Source organism: Cervus canadensis, chromosome 31, assembly GCF_019320065.1.
Source record: "Cervus canadensis isolate Bull #8, Minnesota chromosome 31, ASM1932006v1, whole genome shotgun sequence".
In the NCBI taxonomy this organism is placed as follows: domain Eukaryota; kingdom Metazoa; phylum Chordata; class Mammalia; order Artiodactyla; family Cervidae; genus Cervus; species Cervus canadensis.
Genome location: NC_057416.1, coordinates 12922398 through 12944241, shown reverse-complemented (window position 1 = coordinate 12944241; position 21844 = coordinate 12922398). Strand labels below are relative to the sequence as shown.

At 42.8% G+C, this 21844-nt stretch overlaps 1 protein-coding gene and 1 non-coding gene across 3 annotated transcripts in view; both read right to left on the bottom strand.

Moving 5' to 3' along the window:
• Positions 1 to 21844, bottom strand: part of WWC2 (WW and C2 domain containing 2) — a 145291-nt gene that overhangs the window by 49890 nt on the left and 73557 nt on the right. The window contains exons 2-4 of one of the 2 annotated variants that reach the window (XM_043453956.1): positions 19307 to 19416; positions 13222 to 13425; positions 12460 to 12536 (exon numbers count right to left, since the gene is read on the bottom strand). In XM_043453956.1, the coding sequence (XP_043309891.1) occupies positions 12460 to 12536; positions 13222 to 13425; positions 19307 to 19416 (391 nt within the window). Of the gene's footprint in view, positions 1 to 12459; positions 12537 to 12659; positions 12698 to 13221; positions 13426 to 19306; positions 19417 to 21844 lie in introns of those variants that run through there. The other variant, XM_043453957.1, reaches the window with a different exon arrangement.
• On the bottom strand, positions 1655 to 1761 carry LOC122432656. The gene has a single exon (XR_006266920.1). It is a non-coding gene; the product is annotated as a U6 spliceosomal RNA (small nuclear RNA).

The following is a 21844-nucleotide window of genomic DNA, read 5'->3' as shown; positions in this document are numbered from 1 at the left end:
TGCGGGGCCAGGGCAACCTCAGCAGGCATCTGGGATTTAGAGACGCGGCCACTGCTGGGTTACGGGGTGGCGTGTGGGGCAGGAGGTGGGATGGGAAGAGGAGGCCCGATGACACAGCATCTGAAGCCACGCTGAGGATTTCTAAACCTCCTCCTGAGAACAATGAGGATCCAGGCGGGGTTGTAGAGCAGAAGCGGCTTCATGGCTGCAGAAGGCCACTGTGTTGAGTACAGTGGCCCAAAGGGGCCGTCCTGTCTGCAAGGCGGGCGGGCGTGCCACAGGAGACACTTCAGAGGTAGGACCCACAGCACGGGGTGATGGCCCCAGTGTGGACGGTGAGGGAGAAGATGTGCCAAAAAGTGAAAGGGGAAGTTGCTCAGTCGTGTCCAACTCTTTGAGACCCCGTGGCTACACAGTCCATGGAATTCTCCAGGCCAGATTACTGGAGTGGGTATCCTTTTTCTTCTCCAGGGGATCTTCCCGACCCAGGGATCGAACACAGCTCTCCCACATCGCAGGCGGATTCTTTACCAGCTGAGCCACCAAGGAAGCCCAAGACTACTGACGTGAGTAAGTAGCCTATCTCTTCTCCAGCAGATCTTCCCAACCCAGGAACTGTACCGGGGGCTCCTGCATTGCAGGTGGACTCTTTACCAGCTGAGCTACTTGTCAAAGGTCACTTCCAAAACCGTGGGTGCATGAAGGTGCTCTCATGGGGAGGGGGACCGGATTTCTGGGGGGAAGATCAAGGGTTTCTGGTAAGACAGTTATTTTTCTTATACCTGCGGCACTTAACTGTCCAGACTAGAGATATAGAAAGGAGTCACTGACATAAGGATGCGGTTTTTACATGCATGAGCATAAGTGAGATCATCTAGAGAGAGAGTGTGCGCAGAAGGGACGAAAGTTCAAGAACAGAACAACTCGGGTGTCTGCAGTGCTCAGAGGTCCATGAGCGGAGGAGATATAGGACATGATGAAGCAGAGGCAAGAGAAGCCAGGGAAAGAGAGCACTGTGGACCAGAAGGGAAAAAAGTCAAGAGGGAGATGAGCCACTCTGAGGACTCAGATGACAAGGATAAGGGCGGTATGACATTCACGAGTCTAGACCATGAGGCCCAATATTTTGGATACAGGAGATGCACCATAATTTACCTGCTGGGTTTACCAGAAGGCTTAGTAGTTTGAGCCCTAATGCACTTATATTTTATTAGGGAAGAGGAAACAGAAATAATTGTGTTAGAAGAACATATATGTCTGTTACACTTCAACAGAAGTAAGCTAAAACAATTGTGTTGCAGGGCTCAATACCTAACTACACACAGAGGTACAAACGATGCTTCTGGACCCCAAGGAGGAGAGGATTACCCTGGCCAGGGGAGGAGGGCTGGCCTGGGAGAGGAGGGTCTTGAAGGAGCTTCAACATTCACACAGAGCAACAGCTCACTCACACTGTCCAGTGAAGACTCTCTGGATTTAGCATCAGACTCTGACCACATCAGGAGCCATCACTAATCTCAGTTCAGTCCACGTGTGATTCTACTTCTGACAGCACTCTCAAACAGTTTTTTTTTTTTTTTTAACCAAAAAAGACCAGCATTTTTTTTTTGTGTGTGTTCATCCGGCAAACAGTGTATGGAGGTGGGGAATGGCACAAAATATGGAACGCTTCACGAATTTGCGTGTCATCCTTGCGCAGGGGCCATGCTAATCTTCTCTGTATCGTTCCAATTTTAGTATATGTGCTGCCGAAGCGAGCACAGACCAGCATTTTTATTTAAAAACAACAATAGTAGCAGCAGCAGAAATCCAAAAAAATCAATAGTAACTCAAATAGCTGGGCTGAAACCTGTGTCTACCTTTGAAACATGATGCTATCTACTGAGCCCTCTTGGAACAACCGAATTAAAAGTGTCTCTCACAGACATAAAACTTGAAAATCATTTGGACTTTGATGACACACCCATCATTTCAAAAATGATCATTTAAGGACTTCCCTGGTGCTACAGTGGATGGGAATCTGCCAGTCAATGCAGGAGACACGGGTTCCACCCCTGGTCCCGGAAGATCCCACGTGTCATGGAGTGATTAAGCGTGTGCACCACATCTACCACGCTTGTGTGCTGCAACTATTGAAGCCTGTGTGCCTAGAGTCTGTGCTCCGCAATGAGAGGCCACTGCCAAGAAGAGTTGCCCCTGCTCACTGCAACTAGAGAAAGCCCACGCACAGCAATAAAGATCCAGATCATTTTAATGATCATTTAAAATTTAAATGAACTTCTGACAACTCCGACTCTGCTCTGCTTAAGTGACGTGAGACTATATTGTGTGCTGGGTGACAAGGATAGAGGAGACTGGTGCACCTGTGCTTTCCTTTCTCCTCCATTATTTACTTTTCCTACACTTGGCTGAAAGCTACCGCTTTTATCCTGAGGCTTCTGAATGGATTACATCAGTGATTCTCAGCTGCCTAATATCAATATGCACGTTATTTTGTTAACGATAAAAACGTTTGGTTCTATTATAATGGTAAGTGAAAACAGGTATTATTTCCAACTCAATGTTAGTTGGGATTGTTTCTGGTTTTTAAGAGTTTGGTCTTGGGACTTCCCAGGTGGCCCAGTGGCTAAGACTCTTTGCTCCCAATGCAGGGGTCTCGGGTTTGATCCCTGGTCAGGAAACTAGATCCTACACGCAGCCAACTAAAGATTCTACATGCCAAAACTGAAAAAAACTCCCACATGCTGCAGCTAAGACCTGGTGCAGCCAAATAAATAAATAAAAGAAATATTTAAAAATAAATAAGAAAAGTACCACTCCACTATTCTTGCCTGGAAAATCCCATGGACCGCGGAGCCTGGTAGGCTACAGTCCATGGGGTCACAAAGAGTTGGACATGACTGAGCGACTTCACTTTCTTTTTTCTTTTCAGATAAAGAAACTGAAACTCAGAGATTGACCAAAGTCACTCGGCTGGTTAGGTCCAACAACTAGTAAACAGCTGAGCTGGGATTAAGTAGGTTCTACCTGACTTAGAACCTGTATTCACAACCACTTCATCAGGCTGCCCTTATATGTATACATAATTGTGTGTGTGTGTGTGTAAAGAAACAACTAATTTTCTATTGAAACCTGTATAGAACCGAGTTGTTCAGTTCATGGCTTCTTAAGCCAGGAACTATTGTTGAAATTGTAGCAACATGCTTTAAACACAGGAAAGATTCACTGTGGTTATAAGTAAAGTAATATGCAAAATACCTAGGAAACGATCAGGTATATAGTAGGCTCTGTAGTTAAATACAAAAATTTGTTCCTCCTTCTAAAATTTTCATCTTAGGGGAGTTAGTAGCCTGTCTTTCCAAACATCAGTCCTCATCTGGAAGTCAAAGCTCCCTTGCCATGAGCAAATATTGGTGAACACACCCTCCTCTTGTTTCGGCTGCCAGTACTGTAGCCCTCATCAGCTCTAAGGCAAGTCATTTAACCTATCAGCCTTAGGATTCCACATGTAAAATGAGGGAAATATAAGTACCGTACTGGGTTTTCATGAGGATCAAACAAAGCAATTATGTGAAAGAGTTTTACAAAAGATAAAGTTTTATCCTTATTCATTAATATTATTTTGCTTTGGGTAGAAATTATATGTTTATCTTTAAGAAGAAATGACTTCATGTACACACAGTGAGTACATATAAGATTTCCTGATTGGAAGGGGATATGACATTTGCTCCATTAATTGTGGAAATATAACAAGAGTGTCATTCTCAGAAAGTGTTTGAAGTATCCATCGCAAAAGCAGGAATTACATGACTTCTCAGTGCTCCATGGAACTTACAGTTGGGTGATCATTTTCTAACTCACTCTCTTAATTTACTTTAAAAGAGACTGATCATGCAGTTCAACAGAATCCTGCTTTCCATTTATACACATGCCAAAATATCATATATCATTAATGAGTAAGGGCATTTTGATGATTGTCATAGTGGATAAAAAGACATTTCTCCTCCAAAATAAAAGCATATTGCTAGTAACTAACACTGATTAATTTTCAATCAATTATATCATGTATGTTTATTACACTTTATATTATTTGTTTACATATTAGATGCCCTCAGAATATCAACGTTTTTGAGAACTTGATCAAGTTACTTCTTTATATTTAATGTGTGTTCTTATATATAAAATCAACAAGTTAAATTAAAAGATACTGAAATTTCCTTGTTAAAAAAAAGAAAAGTAAAATAGAATCCATTTCTATTTCTTATATAAAGTTTCTTATATATAAAGTTGCAAATGGAACTCTGTTAGAATACAATTGTAGTTTTAAAAAAAGAGAGTTTGATTGTTAAGTGTCCAACACCTTTTCTTCTCAGAGAGCCATCTGATAGTCTTTAGCTATCACTGTTTTCTACTCTCATGCTCCAACCCAGTTTCAATGCAGGACACAGAACATAAAAACAAATACCCTCAGGTCACAGCAAAGGGTTACGCTAGTGCTGACTGCCAAGTTCGGCACAATGTGGACTCAGTTCAGCTCAGTCGCTCAGTTCAGGGTCCGGCTCTTTGCGACCCCATGGACTGCAGCACGCCAGGCCTCCCTGTCCATCACCAACTCGCAGAGTTTACTCAAACTCATGTCCATTCAGTCAGCGATGCCATCCAACCATCTCATCCTCTGTCGTCCCCTTCTCCTTCTGCCTTCAATCTTTCCCAGCATCAGGGTCTTTTCAAATGAGTCAATTCTTCACATCAGGTGGCCAAAGGACTGGAGTTTCAGCTTTAGCATCAGTCCTTCCAACGAATATTCAGGACTGATTTCCTTTAGGATGGACTGGTTGGATCTTCTTGCAGTCCAAGGGACTCTCAAGAGTCTTCTCCAACACCACAGTTCAAAAGCATCAATTCTTTGGCGCTCAGCCCTCTTTATAGTCCAACTCTCACATCCATACATGACCACTGGCAAAACCATAGCCTTGACCAGACAGAACTTTTTTGGCAAAGTAATGTCTCTGATTTTTAATATGCTGTCTAGGTTGGTCATAACTTTTCTTCCAAGGAGCAAGTGTCTTAATTTCACGGCTGGAGTCACCATCTGCAGTGATTTTGGACCCCCAAAAAATAAAGTCTGTCACTGTTTCCATTGTTTCCCCATCTATTTCCCATGAAGTGATGGGACCAGATACCATGATCTTAGTTTTCTGAATGTTGCGCTTTAAGCCAACTTTTTCACTCTCCTCTTTCACTTTCATCAAGAGGCTCTTTAGTTCTTCTTTGCTTTCTGCCATAAGGGTGGTGTCATCTGCATATCTGAGGCTATTGATATTTCTCCTGGCATTCTTGATTCCAGCTGTGCTTCATCCAGTCCAGCATTTCTCATGATGTACTCTGCATATAAGTTAAACAAGCAGGGTGACAATATACAGCCTTGACGTACTCCTTTTCCTATTTGGAACCAGTCTGTTGTTCCATGTCCACTTCTTTTTTTATTTATTTTTTATTTTTTTAATTTATTTTTATAAGTTGGAGGCTAGTTACTTTACAATATTGTAGTGGTTTTTGTCATACGTTGACATGAATCAGCCATGGATTTACATGTGTTCCCCATCCTGATCCCCCCTCCCACCTCTCTCTCCACCCGATCCCTCTGGGTCTTCCCAGTGCACCAGGCCTGAGCACTTGTCTCATGCATCCAGCCTGGGCTGGTGATCTGTTTCACCCTAGATAATATACATGTTTCGATGCTGTTCTCTCGAAGCATCCCACCCTCGCCTTCTCCCACAGAGTCCAAAATTCTGTTCTGTACATCTGTGCCTTTTTTTCTGTTTTGCATATAGGGTTATCGTTACCATCTTTCTAAATTCCATATATATGCGTCAGTATACTGTATTGGTCTTTATCTTTCTGGCTTACTTCACTCTGTATAATGGGCTCCAGTTTCCCATGTCCACTTCTAACTGTTGCTTCCTGACCTGCATAGAGATTTCTCAAAAGGCAAGTCAGGTGGTCTGGTATTCCCATCTTTTTCAGAATTTTCCATAGTTTGCTGTGATCCACATAGTCAAAGGCTTTGGCATAGTCAATATAGCAGAAATAGATGTTTTTCTGGAACTCTCTTGCTTTTTCAATGATCCAATGGATGTTGGCAATTTGATCTCTGGTTTCTCTGCCTTTTCTAAAAATGTGGACTAAAATAACTTGGACTCTCAAAAAAAAAAGTGGACTCTACTTGGAGGCAAAGATGAGAGGTAACATTCCAGGCCCCGTGCTTTCAACCCTCACAACTACTCTATTAGACATATAGAGTTTTAATGCTTATTTTATAAGTAAGGGGTCTCAGTACTAAAGAGAATAAGTAATCCACTCAAGTTACTCTGCTACTAAGCAGCGAGAGTGGTCTAGAACGCTGGAGAATGTTTGAAAACTACAATTATAAAGGTTTTAGTTATCAGTGGTATGATAATATATGTAAGATCAAAGACAATCTTTGTTGCTCAGTCACTAAGTCGTGTCTGACTCTTTGTGACCCCATGGACTGCAGCACACCAGGCCTCCCTGTCCATTACTATATCCTGGAGTTTGTTCAAACCCATGTCCATTGGGTCAGTGATACCATCCAACCATCTCATCCTCTGTCGCCCCCTACTCCTCTTGCCATCAATCTTTCCCAGTATCAGGGTCTTTTCCGATGAGTCTGCTCTTCGCATCAGGTGGCCAAAGGATTGGACCTTCAGCTTCAGAGTCAGTTCTTCCAATGAATATTCAGGACTGATTTCCTTTAGGGTTGACTAGTTTGATCTCCTTGAGGTTCAAGAGACTCTCAAGAGTCTTCTCCAACACCACAGTTCAAAAACATCAATTCTTCAGCGCTCAGCCTTCTTTATGGTCCAACTCTTACATCCATACATGACCACTGGTAAAACCACGCCTTTGACTACATGGACCTCTGTCAGCAAAGACAAACTAGACCTGTAGCAAAATGGCCTACATAAAAAACTAATAAATGAGCTAAGTATAAAGACGTCACTCATGTTTAGTCAAGAGACAATCCTTACTGGTAGCAATTTACACTCTCAGAAGGCATGTTTCTTCTTGAAGCACAGAGTTATGGTTTTCGTAGGTTAGCTACATCACTGGCCACAGTGCCATTGTTTGGTGTTCACACGAGCTAACTCTGTTCACAGTGACAAACTAACCCTTACGTTAAACCACTATTCTTTCAGAATCCACGGACACAACTACAAATAGGTGAGATTGTAGATGGCTCTTCCGAGTCCATCACCATTGCTAAAAATAACTCAAAGTGAATTAATATTAACAATGTGTGAGTAAATATATTCAAGAACAAAAGACTGCACATTGTTATCAATAGCAGTGCCAAGGAACCAGCTGTGTATTTTTCATGGAGAGCAAGTAATTTAACCAAAGGAGCATTTGCTTTCTTTTTGACACAATTAGAAGTTGGATCATACAGCACAGGCTGTAGTGACATGCTGGACGTCTCAAATGTGAGACTTCCCTGGTGGTCCAGTGGTTAAGACTCTGCCTTCCAATGCAGGGGGTGCAGGTTGGATCGCTGGGTGAGGACCTGAGATGCCCCCCAGCCCAAACACCAAAACATAAAACAGAAACAATACTGTACCAAATTCAATAAAGACTAAAAATAATCTATATAAAAATATCTGAAAACATTAACTAAATTAATAAAAAAATTTCTCAAATGCAACTGTATTTCTACAGAAATTTCCACTTTTACACTTCCAACATTTTATTTCAGTTTGATAAAAAATCAGTAAAAGCAATCAAAATTCATCAAAATTTTCCTGCATGAAATTTTCACCAAATCCCACTTATTTGTAATTTTTGGTATGAACTTTGTAAAATATCAGTTGAATTGAAGGTTTAGTTTATGTCAGATACAAATGAAATAATAAATTTTCGTAAAAGTTTTTTATATTCCTCATCTTAAAAAAAGGTTTTCAAAAAATTGAACACTACCTCTAAAAATGATGAGTATATTCTTAAGAGTTTAATTTATTCATTTCACCTTTTCAACAACTAGACGCCAGGAAGTACTGTCATCCCATTAGCCTGAGGAGGAAACTAAAGCCCAGTGATCACCAACACCTGCGACCATAATATAAAATAACATAAAACAGATGTTTTAGACAGATGCTCCTATGTACCTGGTTCCCAAACACTTGACCCACTTGCTCTAATTCAATAAAAATAAATAAAGCACAGTTGCTAATATTGTTACATTAAAATAATGTGGTATGAACCAGCACTTGGCTTTGTATGAAAAATTGTTATTAGAACCTAAAATGGAGATAGGTTCTATAAGACACCAAAGCAATGAGGAGCTAGCTAATTCATGAGTTACTATTTTTATGAGTCCCCTGAACTGCAAAGAGATCAAACCAATCAATCCTAAAAGAAATCAATCATGAATACTCATTGGAAGGACTGATGCTAAAGCTGAAGCTCCGATACTTTGGCCACCTGAAGCCAAGAGCCGACTCACTGAAAAAGACCCTGATGCTAGGAAAGATTGAAGGCAGGAGGAGAAGAGGATGACAGAGGATGAGATGGTTGGATGGCTTCACCAACTCGATGGACATGAGTGTGAACAAACTCTAGGAGACAGTGGAGGACAGAGAAGCCTGGTGTGCTGCAGTCCATGGGGTTGCAAAGACTCAGACACGACTAAGTGAATGCACAACAATTTCTGTGGCATTACTTTGTGAAAGGGATGGGTACATGCAAGGACTTCTCCAGGACAGGCGAGCTAAGAAAAGCTAAGAAAAGCTAGGTTGTCAGAATCCACGAAACTTGGTTCAAGGTATCCAGGCCTTTCAGAACGCCTGGGGCATTCTCAAAGAGCTACCTGGCCAAAACATGCCCACGTGGCAGAGAGAGGGCACCACCTGGCCTGCCACGGTCAAACCATGACATGGCTAAAAGCATCAGAAGAGAACATGATCAGGAAGGCCCATGTGCTGTGGAAGCATTCCTACTAAAAGGCATTTTCACGACAGGAACTAATGGAAGACAGGCTCTCATCTTTCACTCCAGTCACTCGTGAATGCCTCCTCCCTCTTGAGCGGAGCGCCTTGTGGAGGAGGGCACTCCTCCCCGACTCACTCTGTGGTCCCACAGCGATGACACGCGTGTGAACACAGGCTCCTAAGCGCACGTTAGACCCGCTGCAAAATAAGCTTTATCAGAGGGGTTCTGCGGCATCAGGCGATGGGTCTGGGGGACGTGACTCCGTGGGGTCTTCTGGGATCTCTCCCAGTTATAAAGGGCTCCGTTTCCTTCCGATGGCTATTGGTGAGAGGCAACCTGTAGGCTTTCGTTTCTTCTTTTTTGAATAATTTTATTTATTTTTTTCGGCTGTGCTGGGCTTTTGCTGTGAAGACTTCTCTCTAGTGGCGGCGAGCAGGGGCTGCTCTCTAGTTGTGGCGAGGGCGTCTCCTTGCAGTGGCTTCTCTCGCTGTGGGGTACGGGCTGCAGGGCATGCCCGGGCGCAGCAGTTTTCGGCTCCCGGCGCTACAGGCTCCACAGCGCGGCACAGAGGCTTGGCTGCCCCGAGGCATTGTGGGCTTTTCCCAGGACAGGGATCGAACCCACGTATCCTGCGTTGGCCGATGGACTCTCTGCCACTGATCCACGAGGGAAGCCCTGCTTTTGTTTTAAAAAACCCCTCTCTTAGTTAGAATCTTCCCTAAAATGGGATTTAAAGCGACAGATTATGATAGTGTGTTGAGGTATTCCATATACAATATGAGGTACTATATTTATGTCTTACAAAGAAAAGAACTGTGAAGGATGGTTAAAATTTCAAGGGGGAAGCAATAATACGTAGTGACATCTGAGATGGGCACAGCTCCAGGGAGTACTGAAGTTTAGCAAGAGTAAGTTTTGACAACATACCTTCACCCGTCGTCCCACCCCAGCCTTTTTTAAAATAACATATCTGCCTGAGATTACAGAAATGTATAGACATGATACAGAGACGCAGCAATGAGGTGTCCCACAAACCGCCTGCAGGCTCCTCAAGGAACAGACAGAGAAATGAAGGCGGGTGGACAGGGCAAAGGGCTGTTTGTGGCAGAAAAGAAAACGTCCAACAGTGACTTCATAAATTACACCCAGAAGTCTGGACCAAAGAGAGGTTTGCTTCCGGAAAGTATAGACAGACTTTCTTCACACGTTTTCTGAGAACAAATAGAAAAGTTGCGAGGTTAAACAAACAAACATCTATTTGGAGGTACTGGAGAATTACCAGGACAGCAAGAACTTCTGTTAAAGAGCCAAATGATAAGAGAGGCCCATAGGCAAGATCCAAACTTGGCATCGGTTTTCCTTTTGAGGCATCTGCCTACGTGATCAAGAAAGTGAAAAGCTAGGAGAATGCAGTGACCGGGTGCCTGACACGCAGAGAAGCACTGGCTGTTTCTCAGAGCCGAGGGCTCCAGGGAGAGAGGAGTCCAGCCTCAGTCAGCTTGCTTCCTCAGGAAACAGCCCAGGAGTTCAACTGGGATTCCGAAGAGCTTTGACCTGAGAGAAAGGGTGCTCTGGAAATAGACCCACTCTGAGGAAAATGAATGAAGCCCAAGGACTTCCCTGTGGGTTTGATTCCCAGTCAGGGCACAAATTCCCCTTATGCCATGGGTGTGGTGAAAAAGTAAAAAGAAGAAGAAGAAGAATGGAGCCCAGAATTCAGAAAACTCAAACCCTGACTGAATTGAAGTTATCTGCCCCTGAGCTAACTTCTTCTAAGAAGTAGAAGTAAATCCTCTTTGAATGCTAACAAGATCATCCCAAACCTTAAATTATCTTTATTCTCTTTCATACATAATATATGGCTCTTAATTAAAAGCAAGCAGCTATGAGAGGTCAAATACTGACCAAAAATCAAGAGAAAAAAAAAAACCAGACCAGAACAAAGAATTCAACACATAAAAAGTTTTAGATATTATACTAATCAAGACATGGAATTTAAAAATAACTGTGATTATTTTGTTCAAAAAATTATTACATCGATGTGGAGAATTTGAGCAATAATTAAAAACAAAAAATAAACAGAAATTTTAGAATTGAAAGCGTGTGGTGGAATTAAGCTGAATAAAGGATAAGAAAATCCAAAACTGCTTAAAAACTAAGCAGAACACTCTGATGAACAATCATAAAGAAATAAGGAGATATTTTGAACTGATTGACTAACAAGGCCCAAAACTGGGTGAGTAGCTGCTCGAGTATATTTTAACACGGCAATTCCACTCCTGGTTGCATAACCAACAAAAACGCATACATCTGTGCACCCAAAGGCATGTGCAACAGACACACACATTAAGATGCAAGTTTTTAATTACTAGCAATTTGTATAAACTCTAATGTACATCAATAGTAGAAGAAATGAAGAATTCATGGTATCTACACAAAGGTGGGATGGTTTACACGCAATAAAAGTGTATGTGGATGAATCTCAAAATGTTGAACAAGGGTCCAGTGGTTGAAACTCCGAGCTCCCAATGCAGGGAGCACTGGGTTTGACCCCTGGTCAGGGAACTGGATCCCACATTCTGCAACTAAGAGCCCACGTGCTTCAGCTAAGACCCAACACAGATTGCAAAATAAATTAAAATTAAATAATAATAATAAATTTTTAAAAAATACAGAAGAAATGTTGAACAAAAGAAGCCATCAGTAATCCATGTGGTAGCATTCCAGTTTCACAAAGTTCAAAGCAGGCAGAAAATTGATTTATAGCATTGTCAATAAAGGTCACCCAGTGTCACCTGTAGGGAGAAGGACAAGGGTGACCAGGGAATGCCATGGAGGCTTCTGGGGTCACGGCAATAATCTCTTTCATGATCTATGCAAGGGTTGCACGAGTTTATTTACTTGGTGAGCAGTCTTTAAGACTCCAAAAATCAAGGATAAACAAGCTGTGACCTTAACAGCCGTGTGGTCAGAAAGATTTAGGGTAAAGATCAGCAAACAACCCATAAGGAAGTGTGAGGCACCAGTAAAGTTTGACCTAGAAAAAGAAGTGACTTGGTAATGTGAACTGTGAACACCTTGATAGATTGGGCCGTCTGATGAAAAAGCAACTAAGCTCCACTTTGGACGTGTACCTTCAGCACAAAAAGGAAAATTGAAGTTTTTTAGACTTTTGATTTAAACCATTTAAACTTTTAAACCATATTTTGATTCTACATACTAAGCGCAAACAATAAAACTACCCAGAAATGTAACACACTCTGTCACATTAATAAGAACAATCTCATGAACATGTTTTAACAAAAGCAGAAAGACATCCATCGAGGATAAGTGGAATGGTTCCTTCACTGAATTGAGATGGCAGATGACCACAGAGGCCCCTTCTAGACTCTATGCGTATGTTCAGCATATTAATAGAACCACAGTAAAAAAAAAAAAAAAAAAAAATCTTACCCTTAATCGTGTAGTGGAGATCTCAGCTTTTAAGATATCAGGGTCATATTTAGTACTGGATGAAGAGCCTGAGAATACTTTCAAAGGGAGAAGAGAGGGGAAAAAAAAAAAGTGACTTGTACAAGTTGCATAACTAGCTGTCAACTTAGAAATTACAAACGCTAAAAACGACAAGATTTACATGCTTCTGGGATACTTACTTAACTTTTTAACTCCTTTATTGTCATTCATCAGACACCTAGATATAAAAAGTCATCTTCAAACCTTCATCATTTTTTTCAATAAAAAGGAACGTTATCAACACCCCAGTGCCTCAGTTTCCTGTGGATTTTACATCTATGGATAAAATCTTAGAGGAGCTTATTGCAGATACAGCTTAACTGCGCTTTGTGTTACCCAGAAACTTGTCACTTCAGTGGGACATCTGAGCCCATCACAGCTGCTGCTTTAAAAAAGGCGTCTCTGAGATGAGAGGCTGGTTGGTCAGCAGAAACTTGGTCTGTGCTAACCGCTCTAGTTTCACTTTAGTCTCACTAAAAACAACGTGCAAGAGCGGCACAAGGGCCAGGTTACTTGCCCTTATCTGAAAAGGTAAACGTCAATCCCTCAGCGAGGAGACCTTTATCTGAAGCCGGGCTGAGGGGCTCCTCCTGCCCAAGGAGGCACAGGACCCAGAGCGCCGTCCCACAGACCCCCGGTGGCCTCCCATCACCTGCAGGTCGGTCCCCCCTTCTCAGGTCTGAGCAGCCCCGCTGTACTTACAGCTGGTGCGAGAGCTGGACTTCTCCTTGTAGGCGTCATTCAAGCGGACGTATTCGTCCAGGGCCAGGGCCAGCCGCTGCTCCTTCACGTGGTACAGTTCCCGCTGCGTCCGCAGCGCGTCCTGGGCCACCGACAGGTAGTCCTTGAGCATCTTCTCCTGCTCCCCCCGCCATTGCTTCCTCGGATCTTCGATCTGTGTGGTTTCTGAAGATAAATCAGGTGGGTTATTTTCCAGAATTTAATGACGGGTTTTTTTTTTTTTTTTTGTGGGGGATTATTTACGCTTTAAAAAAGAGGTAGCTGGGACTTCCCTGGTGGTCTCTGCTCTAAGCAGTGGCTAAGACTGCGCGCGCTCAATACAGAGGGCCTGGGTTCAACCCCTGGTCAGGAAACTAGATCCCACATGCTGCAACTGAGAGGCACAGCCAAAAAAAAAAAAAAAGAGTAGCCTTCTTTAATTTTTATCTCCTTCAAGTAGTTTATTAATATTATGAAGTGACGTCTCCAGAAACGTGATAGAGTTTTTGCTTTATTTTACCCAGTCCATCCCCACTCTGACCACTTTCTGTCTTTGTCATCAATTTATTCTCACTGCAAATATATCATATGCAGTGTCAAAGTAAGCACAGCGACATGGCTGTCATTGGGTCATCCCTTCCCAGAACCCTCTGGTTCCCCAATACCTTCAAAATAGAAGCCATGCTACTCATGGCCCTGTGTAATCTGAAGCCAATATGGTCCCTACACTTCTGTGCACTTAACTCAGGACTCTTGCCAGGCTGCCCTTTACATCGACATCCCTCAGGGTGTGGGATGCAGGCCAGCATTGGTCCATAAGCTCTGTGATGTGTCTGTGACAGTAAGTACAGGCATGAAGAGTAAACACTTTGAAATCTTACAGCAATTTCATACAGTTACTCTGTACCTGTTGACTCTAATACTGGGGCTTGCATTTTTAATTTTTTCGACTTTTCTAATTCATGGTGATTGTTCTTTTATAAAAATACTATTCAGTTCACAGCAGATCAGAAATTTTAAAACAAGCGAAAAGACCAAACCCCAGTGCCCAGCTTCAGGAGAACAGCCCAAGGTACTGTTCTTGGTCCTGCACTTCTGCACATGGGCATCGCCTGGAGGGCTCTAAAAGAAATCCCGGACCAATCGGAGCTTCTGCGGGTGGAACCCAGACAATCGCAGGTTTATAAGCTCCTCTGGTGATTCCCATGAGCGGCTGCAGCTGAGAGCCTGTGCTCTGCGACAGCTCACGCACTGCATCCTGTGTGCAATTATGAAATTATTTGAAATATCCCATCTTAAAGTTGCTGAAACCTGCCTCCTGCACCCCTCCCAGAGGAAACCACAATAAAGGCCCAGGTCGTAGACAGAGGTCAGCCAGTAGGAGCCCAAACATCTCCATTTCAAATATTCCTTATAACTCAAGATCTCTGGCCACCTAAATGTGCAATATTTACATTCAATTCCAGTATTTTGAAATATATGAATGCAAACTGACTCAAAGTACAGAGAATTCATCCTCTAACACACAGAAATGTATGGTCTTAACTCTGGATGACCCAGGATTATCCTTATCTCTTAGTGTGCAAGCCTCTGAATACCACTTAGACCTAGTGACTTGCCTCAAATGGGGAGCACACGGATGAAGACGGGGTGTCTCTGGAGACTGGGATACAGGGGCTGCGACCACTGTCTTGCTCTCTCTGCCTGGCTCTTCTTGGCTTTTTCAATCTAATGAAGCCAACTTCCGAATTAAAAGCCGTCCTATGGACATAGTGGGCTGTCCTGGTGGCTCAGATTGTAAAAAATCTCCCTACAATGCAGGAGACCCAGGTTTGATCCCTGGGTTGTGAAGATCCCCTGGAGAAGGGAATGGCAACCCACTCCAGTACTCTTGCCTGGAAAATCCCATGGACAGAGGAGCCTGGTAGGCTATAGTCCATGCGGTCGCAAAGAGTCGGACACGACTGAGTGACTTTACTTACTTACTAAGCAACTAACACGTCCACTTTCACACTATGGACATAGCGGGCTTTCCGAGTGGCACTAGCGGTAAAGAACCCACCTGCCAATGCAGGAGATACAAGAGATGTGGGTTCGATCCCTGGGTTGGAAAGATGCTCTGGAGAAGGAAATGGCAACCCACTCCAGGGTTCTTGCCTGGAAAAATTCCACGGACAGAAGAGCTTGGCAGGCTACAGTCCACGGGGTCGCCAAGAGTTGGACACGGCTGCATGACTGAATGCACACACACAAACCCACACATGCAAGGAGTGAGGAGGGGGCCATTGGCTGGCAGCTGACAAGAAGCTGAATTGTTCTAAAAGCCACACATATGAGGTTAGAGCGGAGTTCCTCCGGTCATGCAGCCCGGCTCACACCTTGAGGTCAGATGGAGAGAGCCCTAGAGCCAGAGGCCCGACTCTTCCCAGCCTTGCTTGGATGCATCGCCCACAGAAACAATGAGATAATAAACGTATTTTAAGTCATAAGTTTTGGGGTAACTTGTTCCAGTGAGCTAAATAACTAGCAAACTAACCAAATAAAGAGATGACACAAATTGAAAGTGTAAATGAAAAACCTGAAATGTTTGTTAAGTAACAGCTACAGTAAGATATAAATTCCCAGTTCTCTCTCAATATCTTTAGAGGTTTTACCTAATCATATTTCCCTACATATTGGCGAACGGGCATACTTTTCAATAAAATGCTTGTCAACAGCTAAATTGCCACAAAACACTGAAAGTAACACCGATGGACACTTAAGTGAGTAAAGTACAATGGTAATAATCATAATAATAACCTGTCAGCATTTGTTTTGGATAGATTAGCTGAAATACTCCAGTCGACTGGTTTAAATAGCGGATGCTACTAGCTTCGGCAGGCACCACTGACATTTCTGATATACCGTCCCATTCAAATAGGAACTACAAACATGGGTTCCCAGAGGCACTCTGAAGAAGTGCTTCATAAAGTAGGACTGGGCTTTATCTCCATCACTTATGTTTGCTGAATAGATCAGTGAAGAATATTTATTAAATGTAAATACTCAAAAAAGTATATTACACAAACATGGTATTTTTTTTTTTTCTATTAAGACCTGGTGGCCTTAGGAGATTACTGTATTATAATGCAATATAATTTGCATGCTGTCTACTATATAAGAGAAGTAATATATCACATACTGTTAAGACATCACACACCTCAAGGGAATTCACATTCCATCAGTTTTACAGATGGAGAAATTTATAGATAGCGAACACACTGTGAGCTACAAGAACTTATCAGGGAAGATAACATTAGACTCTTCAAAGGAATATTACTTCTGTCTCTTAAGCACATTTCTATTCTCTCTGCTGCGCTCAGGAAGAATGAATAAAATGAATATGAGCGACTCTCCTTATCTTCCATTTTAGAAACTCTCTGCTATGTTTACCTGTTACACTGTGTTATTTCTATAGACAGTTGAGCATCTACTGTGTGACTAGGGAAAACAAGATGCTCGGGCGTGATCCCTCCTGCCAAAGAGATTACAAAGCTCGGGACAGGTCGTGACATAGGAATTAAAGCAACAGTGACAACAAGCATTTTATACAGTAGAAAAGGGTGAGAGCCCTGAGGAGGGCAAGGTTGAGTGCCATGGCAGTTTAGAGACATGGGACTTTTTCCAGCTGAAAAAGTCAGGCCCGGTGGAATGGGCAGTGATTAAGCAGGGCTTTGAAAAGTCTGAGACAAGAGGCCATTCGAGCACCAACCCCAGTCTGGTGCTCCAGCCGTTCTCCCAGCCTCGTTCACACCAGCCTCAGATCACTGACTTTCTCTTCTTTCTTTCATTAAGTCCTGCTTTCTGTGGCCTCTTCAGACCTCTGGCTTTACTTATGGGGCTTCCTTCTGCAGGCAGTTTCTCCTTCCAGCCCCCAAACTGTACCCCATCCCCTTATTCTCCAGGCCTGGTTAACGTACTCATCCTTTGGGCATCAGCTTAAAGCACCTTCTCTCGGGAGCTGCAGGCACACCCCTCAGAATGGACGTGGAGCTTTACTTGTTCTCCTTTGATCTACTGGCGACGGTGGGAATAGAATCTAACTCTTCTCTCATTTCTTCCCCAAGACCTCAAGAGGGATGAGCTGTGGTTTCTTGAATGTCACGTTGAGAGATACAAAACTCATTCTGTAAGCAACAGTGTGTGGCAGAAGGGTTCTAAGTGAGGGCATGAAAGGATCTTGGTTATATTTTAGGAAGATCATCTGAGAGAAACGTGAGGTTCTCTTATCAAAAGAGTTGATATGATTGCACAGAAAATTTTTTGGATGAAAGATTATATATTAAGTATAAAAAAAGCAGTTTATAAAACTGTATGTGGGGAGGGGGGATCGGGATGGGGAATAAGTGTAAATCTATGGCTGATTCATATCAATGTATGACAAAACCCACTGAAATGTTGTGAAGTAATTAGCCTCCAACTAATAAAAAAAAAAAAACTGTATGTGATATAATTCCACTTGATGTAAAAAATATATTGAAAACTCTGCGTGTGCGTGTGTGTGTGTGTGTGTGAGTGAACATGAAAAGGTCTGGACAGACACAATGAAAGGTTCAGAATACCTGGTTATCTCTGAGTTTTCTTCCTTTTTTTTTTATACCTATAATTTATACTTTTCTCTTCAGCTCATGTATCACTTCTATGAAAAATATTTTTAAAATTTTAAAATATTTTTTAAAGGGAAGGGCACAAGGTATCAGGGTCTGATAAGGATAAGGGAGCAAAGCTGAAAACACAGAGGAAAAACCATACTCTGTATCTTGATTGAGCAGCAGCTGCAAAGGAGTATATATTTGCCAAAATTCATTGAAATACATGCTTAAAATTTGTGCATTTTTATATGTAGATGGACCTTAATTACTAAAAGACAAGAGTTAAGGTACAACTCTGACTCTATCAAAAAGTGATTTACTTCTGGTTGCAGTGATAATATCAAAACCTTACAGACAGTACTTCATAATTACCTTCTATTAATAGTTAGTTACAAACACCTCCATCAATACCTAAACAGAACCCTGACTCCACACGCTCAGCCATTGAAAGGTGAATTCTATCATAAAACACTTAGGGCCTAAAGGAACTATTATTGTCAAGGTCAAAACTTTTACCTCTAGGTATTTGATAGTGTGACTTAGAAACAGTATTAAACAGCCAAACGCTAATTTTTTACTGAAAAACAAACAAAAAAAAGAAAATAATGCTGAAACTAAACAATGTCAAGACATAACATATGTGTAGACCAGCTGTTAAGAGAAGAACATACAATTTCCTCCCTAAACGACTTCACAGGAGTGTCTTTAAGATTAATGAGATAACGGATCAGAGCCTTTTTAGTGGGAAGACTACTTGCTGTGGGTAACTGGGGCACTTCGGGCCACAGTAAATCTGCCAGGCCCCTGGGATCCCATTACCGTACCAAAGAAAAATGGGGGACCTAAAAATTTATATTCTGATCATCAAGTTTTTAAATATTCAGAACAGTGTTTTCTAAAGCATAATTTAGAACCGAAATGCACTTTAATTTCTTTAAAAACAGAGAGGTTTTTAATCTGTGCATTACACAACAAAGTTCTTCATTGTTCTAACATGTTCTAACATTTATCATCATATGAGGCACCCAAAGGCGGAAAAGTAAAGCCACAGTCACCGTCCACAAGAAGCTCACAATTTAGTGAGGAAAAACCTACAAACAATGTGAGGGCAGTACAATGAGTAAGTAGCCCGTACTATGGAGATATCTGCACAGGGCGTGTCATTCGGAATGGGGGAGGGGACTTGCAAGGTGGAGGGTCTGGTGCCCTTTCAGACAGACAGACAGACAGACAGACAGACAGACAGACTCCTCTCTCCCTCTCTGCCCCCATAAGCCCAATAAAACTTCCAAAATGGACATTTCTGTTAAATATGAAAAGTGAGGGTTTGAAATAGAGAAATTCATTCTGTAGAACGTTTGCTCTCCTGTATGACTCTAGATTTGGGGGGATTACTTGTCTGACATGCTTGTTTGTACCGAAAAGGAAACACTCACTGTTTATGTGATCGATGTAGTAGACACCAATCTGAGGGTCGAACCCGGCTTCCCATCCCCATGGCAGCTCATCGCCAACACAGTCAGCGAACGACAGGGGCTTGGTCAACCTGGAACAGACCAGAACAAAGGCACAGGTGACTCTTTCCATCCAAGTGCACGTGTCAAAGTCCAGCACCACCCACGTGCTAAGCATCCAGGCTGCATTTCTGTTTTGTTCTTTACTGTTTCTGCTACTGTGCTTGAAGTCTTTAAAGAAAAAACAAACAAACAAACAAACAGGGCTAAAATGCAAAGATGAATATCCAAAAAAGTAGCAAGTCATGATACCTTTTGAAAGTTTACAGCTTAAGACTGTACAATAAATGAATAAGGTCATCCAGGAAGAACTTCAATCTGAGGGTCAGGATGGCTGGGATGCAGAGTGAGCTCTGAAGCTAAATAGCCTTCCCACCAAACAGAAAAGGGCTTGCCATGTGGCTCAGTGTAAAGAATCTGCCTGTCAATGCAGGAGCCACAGGAGGAGTGGATTTGATCCCTGGGTTGGGAAGATCCCCTGGAGGAGGGCATGGCAACCCACCCCAGTATTTTGGAGAAGCCCTTGGACAGAGGAGCCTGGCGGGCTACAGTCCATGGGCTCGCAAAGAGTCGGACATGACTGAGCGACTGAGCATGCACACATGCTCAAGACAAGATATACATCTGGTTACACCAACTACAGATTTGGCTGCTCTTCTAAAAATTATCTCGACTGCAAGGTCCATGAAGAGCTCTCCTTGACAGGAGGGACAAACAGATCTTATTTTTACACTTGGACTTAATAGTCCCTCAACAAAATGTTTAATGGACCCAAACATACAAAGTATTAATATTTATATATCAATGAGACCTCACCTTTTGAAATGCCTTATACTTTTTCTTTTAGCCTTAAAGCTAATGGGGAAACAAGGTATCTAAGCAGAGTACAGGTTTTGGACTTTATCATGGGTTGATTTTCTTTCTCACTTTCTTCATTTTCGCTTCTCAGATTTTCCTTGGCAGCTGCAGGCAGGCCAGCGCCAAAGACCGGTGACCACCCTGCTGTAGGGCGGCCAACTTCAGGTGACATGTCTGCTAATTTAACGCTCGGGCCCCATCAGCGCAGTTCCAAATGTGAACTACCTGGACTCTCTGATCCCTGCTGGTGAGTATCGGTGATTTCACAGCGCAACTGAAATATAGGTCATTTCTAGAATTGCATCATTCATCAGAGTAACGAGCTGTGTCGCGTTTCAGAACTCTGGGAGGAAAACATGCAAAGGAAGGAAATCCTTCCTTCCCAGGAGTGGCCTGCAACAGCCCTCCTCCAAGGATCCAAAGAAAGAAGTGTCTCCTTTTCTCTCAACCTTCCCTGAGCATGAAATCCACTTCTGGACATGGTTGCAGGGGTCCTGGCCTTCCGAAGCAGTCCAGCCCAGAGACGAGTCATGAAGAATCCCCTCCCGGGACCGACCTTGGGGCCAAGTCACTTCATTTCCACCAAGAGAATGATTTCTAATTCCTGACTTAGCTATTTTCCTCTTTAGTTTCCCAGCTAAACCAATCATTTTCCTTGTTTTCATTTTCCAGTAGTTATGTATGGATGTGAGAGTTGGACTATAAAGAAAGCTGAGCACTGAAGAATTGATGCTTTTGAACTGTGGTGTTGGAGAAGACTCTTGAGAGTCCCTTGGACAGCAAGGAGATCCAACCAGTCCATCCTAAGGAGATCAGTCCTGAGTGTTCACTGGAAGGACTGATGCTGAAGCTGAAACTCTAATACTGTGGCCACATGATGTGAAGAACTGACTCACTGGAAAAGACCCAAAAGGCAGGAGGAGAAGGGGACGACAGAGGATGAGATGGGTGGATGGCATCACCGACTCGATGGATATGAGTTTGAGCAAGCTCTAGGAGTTGGTGATGGACAGGGAGGCCTGGCGTGCTACAGTCCATGGAGTTGCAGAGAGTCGGACATAACTGAGTGACTGAACTGAAAGCAATCATTTTAAGAAAATGATTTTGAACAGAGAGCTGTTTATTCCCCAGGTTTTTTCTAGAGCTCTTCTAGATACGGCCAGTACATTGATGAGCGGCGAGGCCCACATCACAGGCCCAAGCTTGCTGTTAACATCAAGTGAAAGCAGGTGACTGGTCTGGCCACTGTTGTAAACATCGAGGGTCAACACAGCCACACCACAGGGTATTTGCATTGTAAGGAACTGACTTGAGGAAAGGTTCTTTTAAAACCCCCATTTCAACACAGGAGGCTTTTCTTCAGTTTTTTTGAGGACTAGTGTGGACACTGTATCTACTTGGGTGGCAAGGGGTGCTAAGAACTGTCATGATACCTTTTCCATTTATATCCAGGGCTTGCAGCTCACTGGGATCCTTGTATGATCATCTTGTGTATCCTTGTCGGGAAAATTCCACGGACGGAGGAGCCTGGCAGGACTACAGTCCATGGGATCGCAAAGAGTCACACATGACTGAGCAACTTCACATCTTGTTTATCGTTAC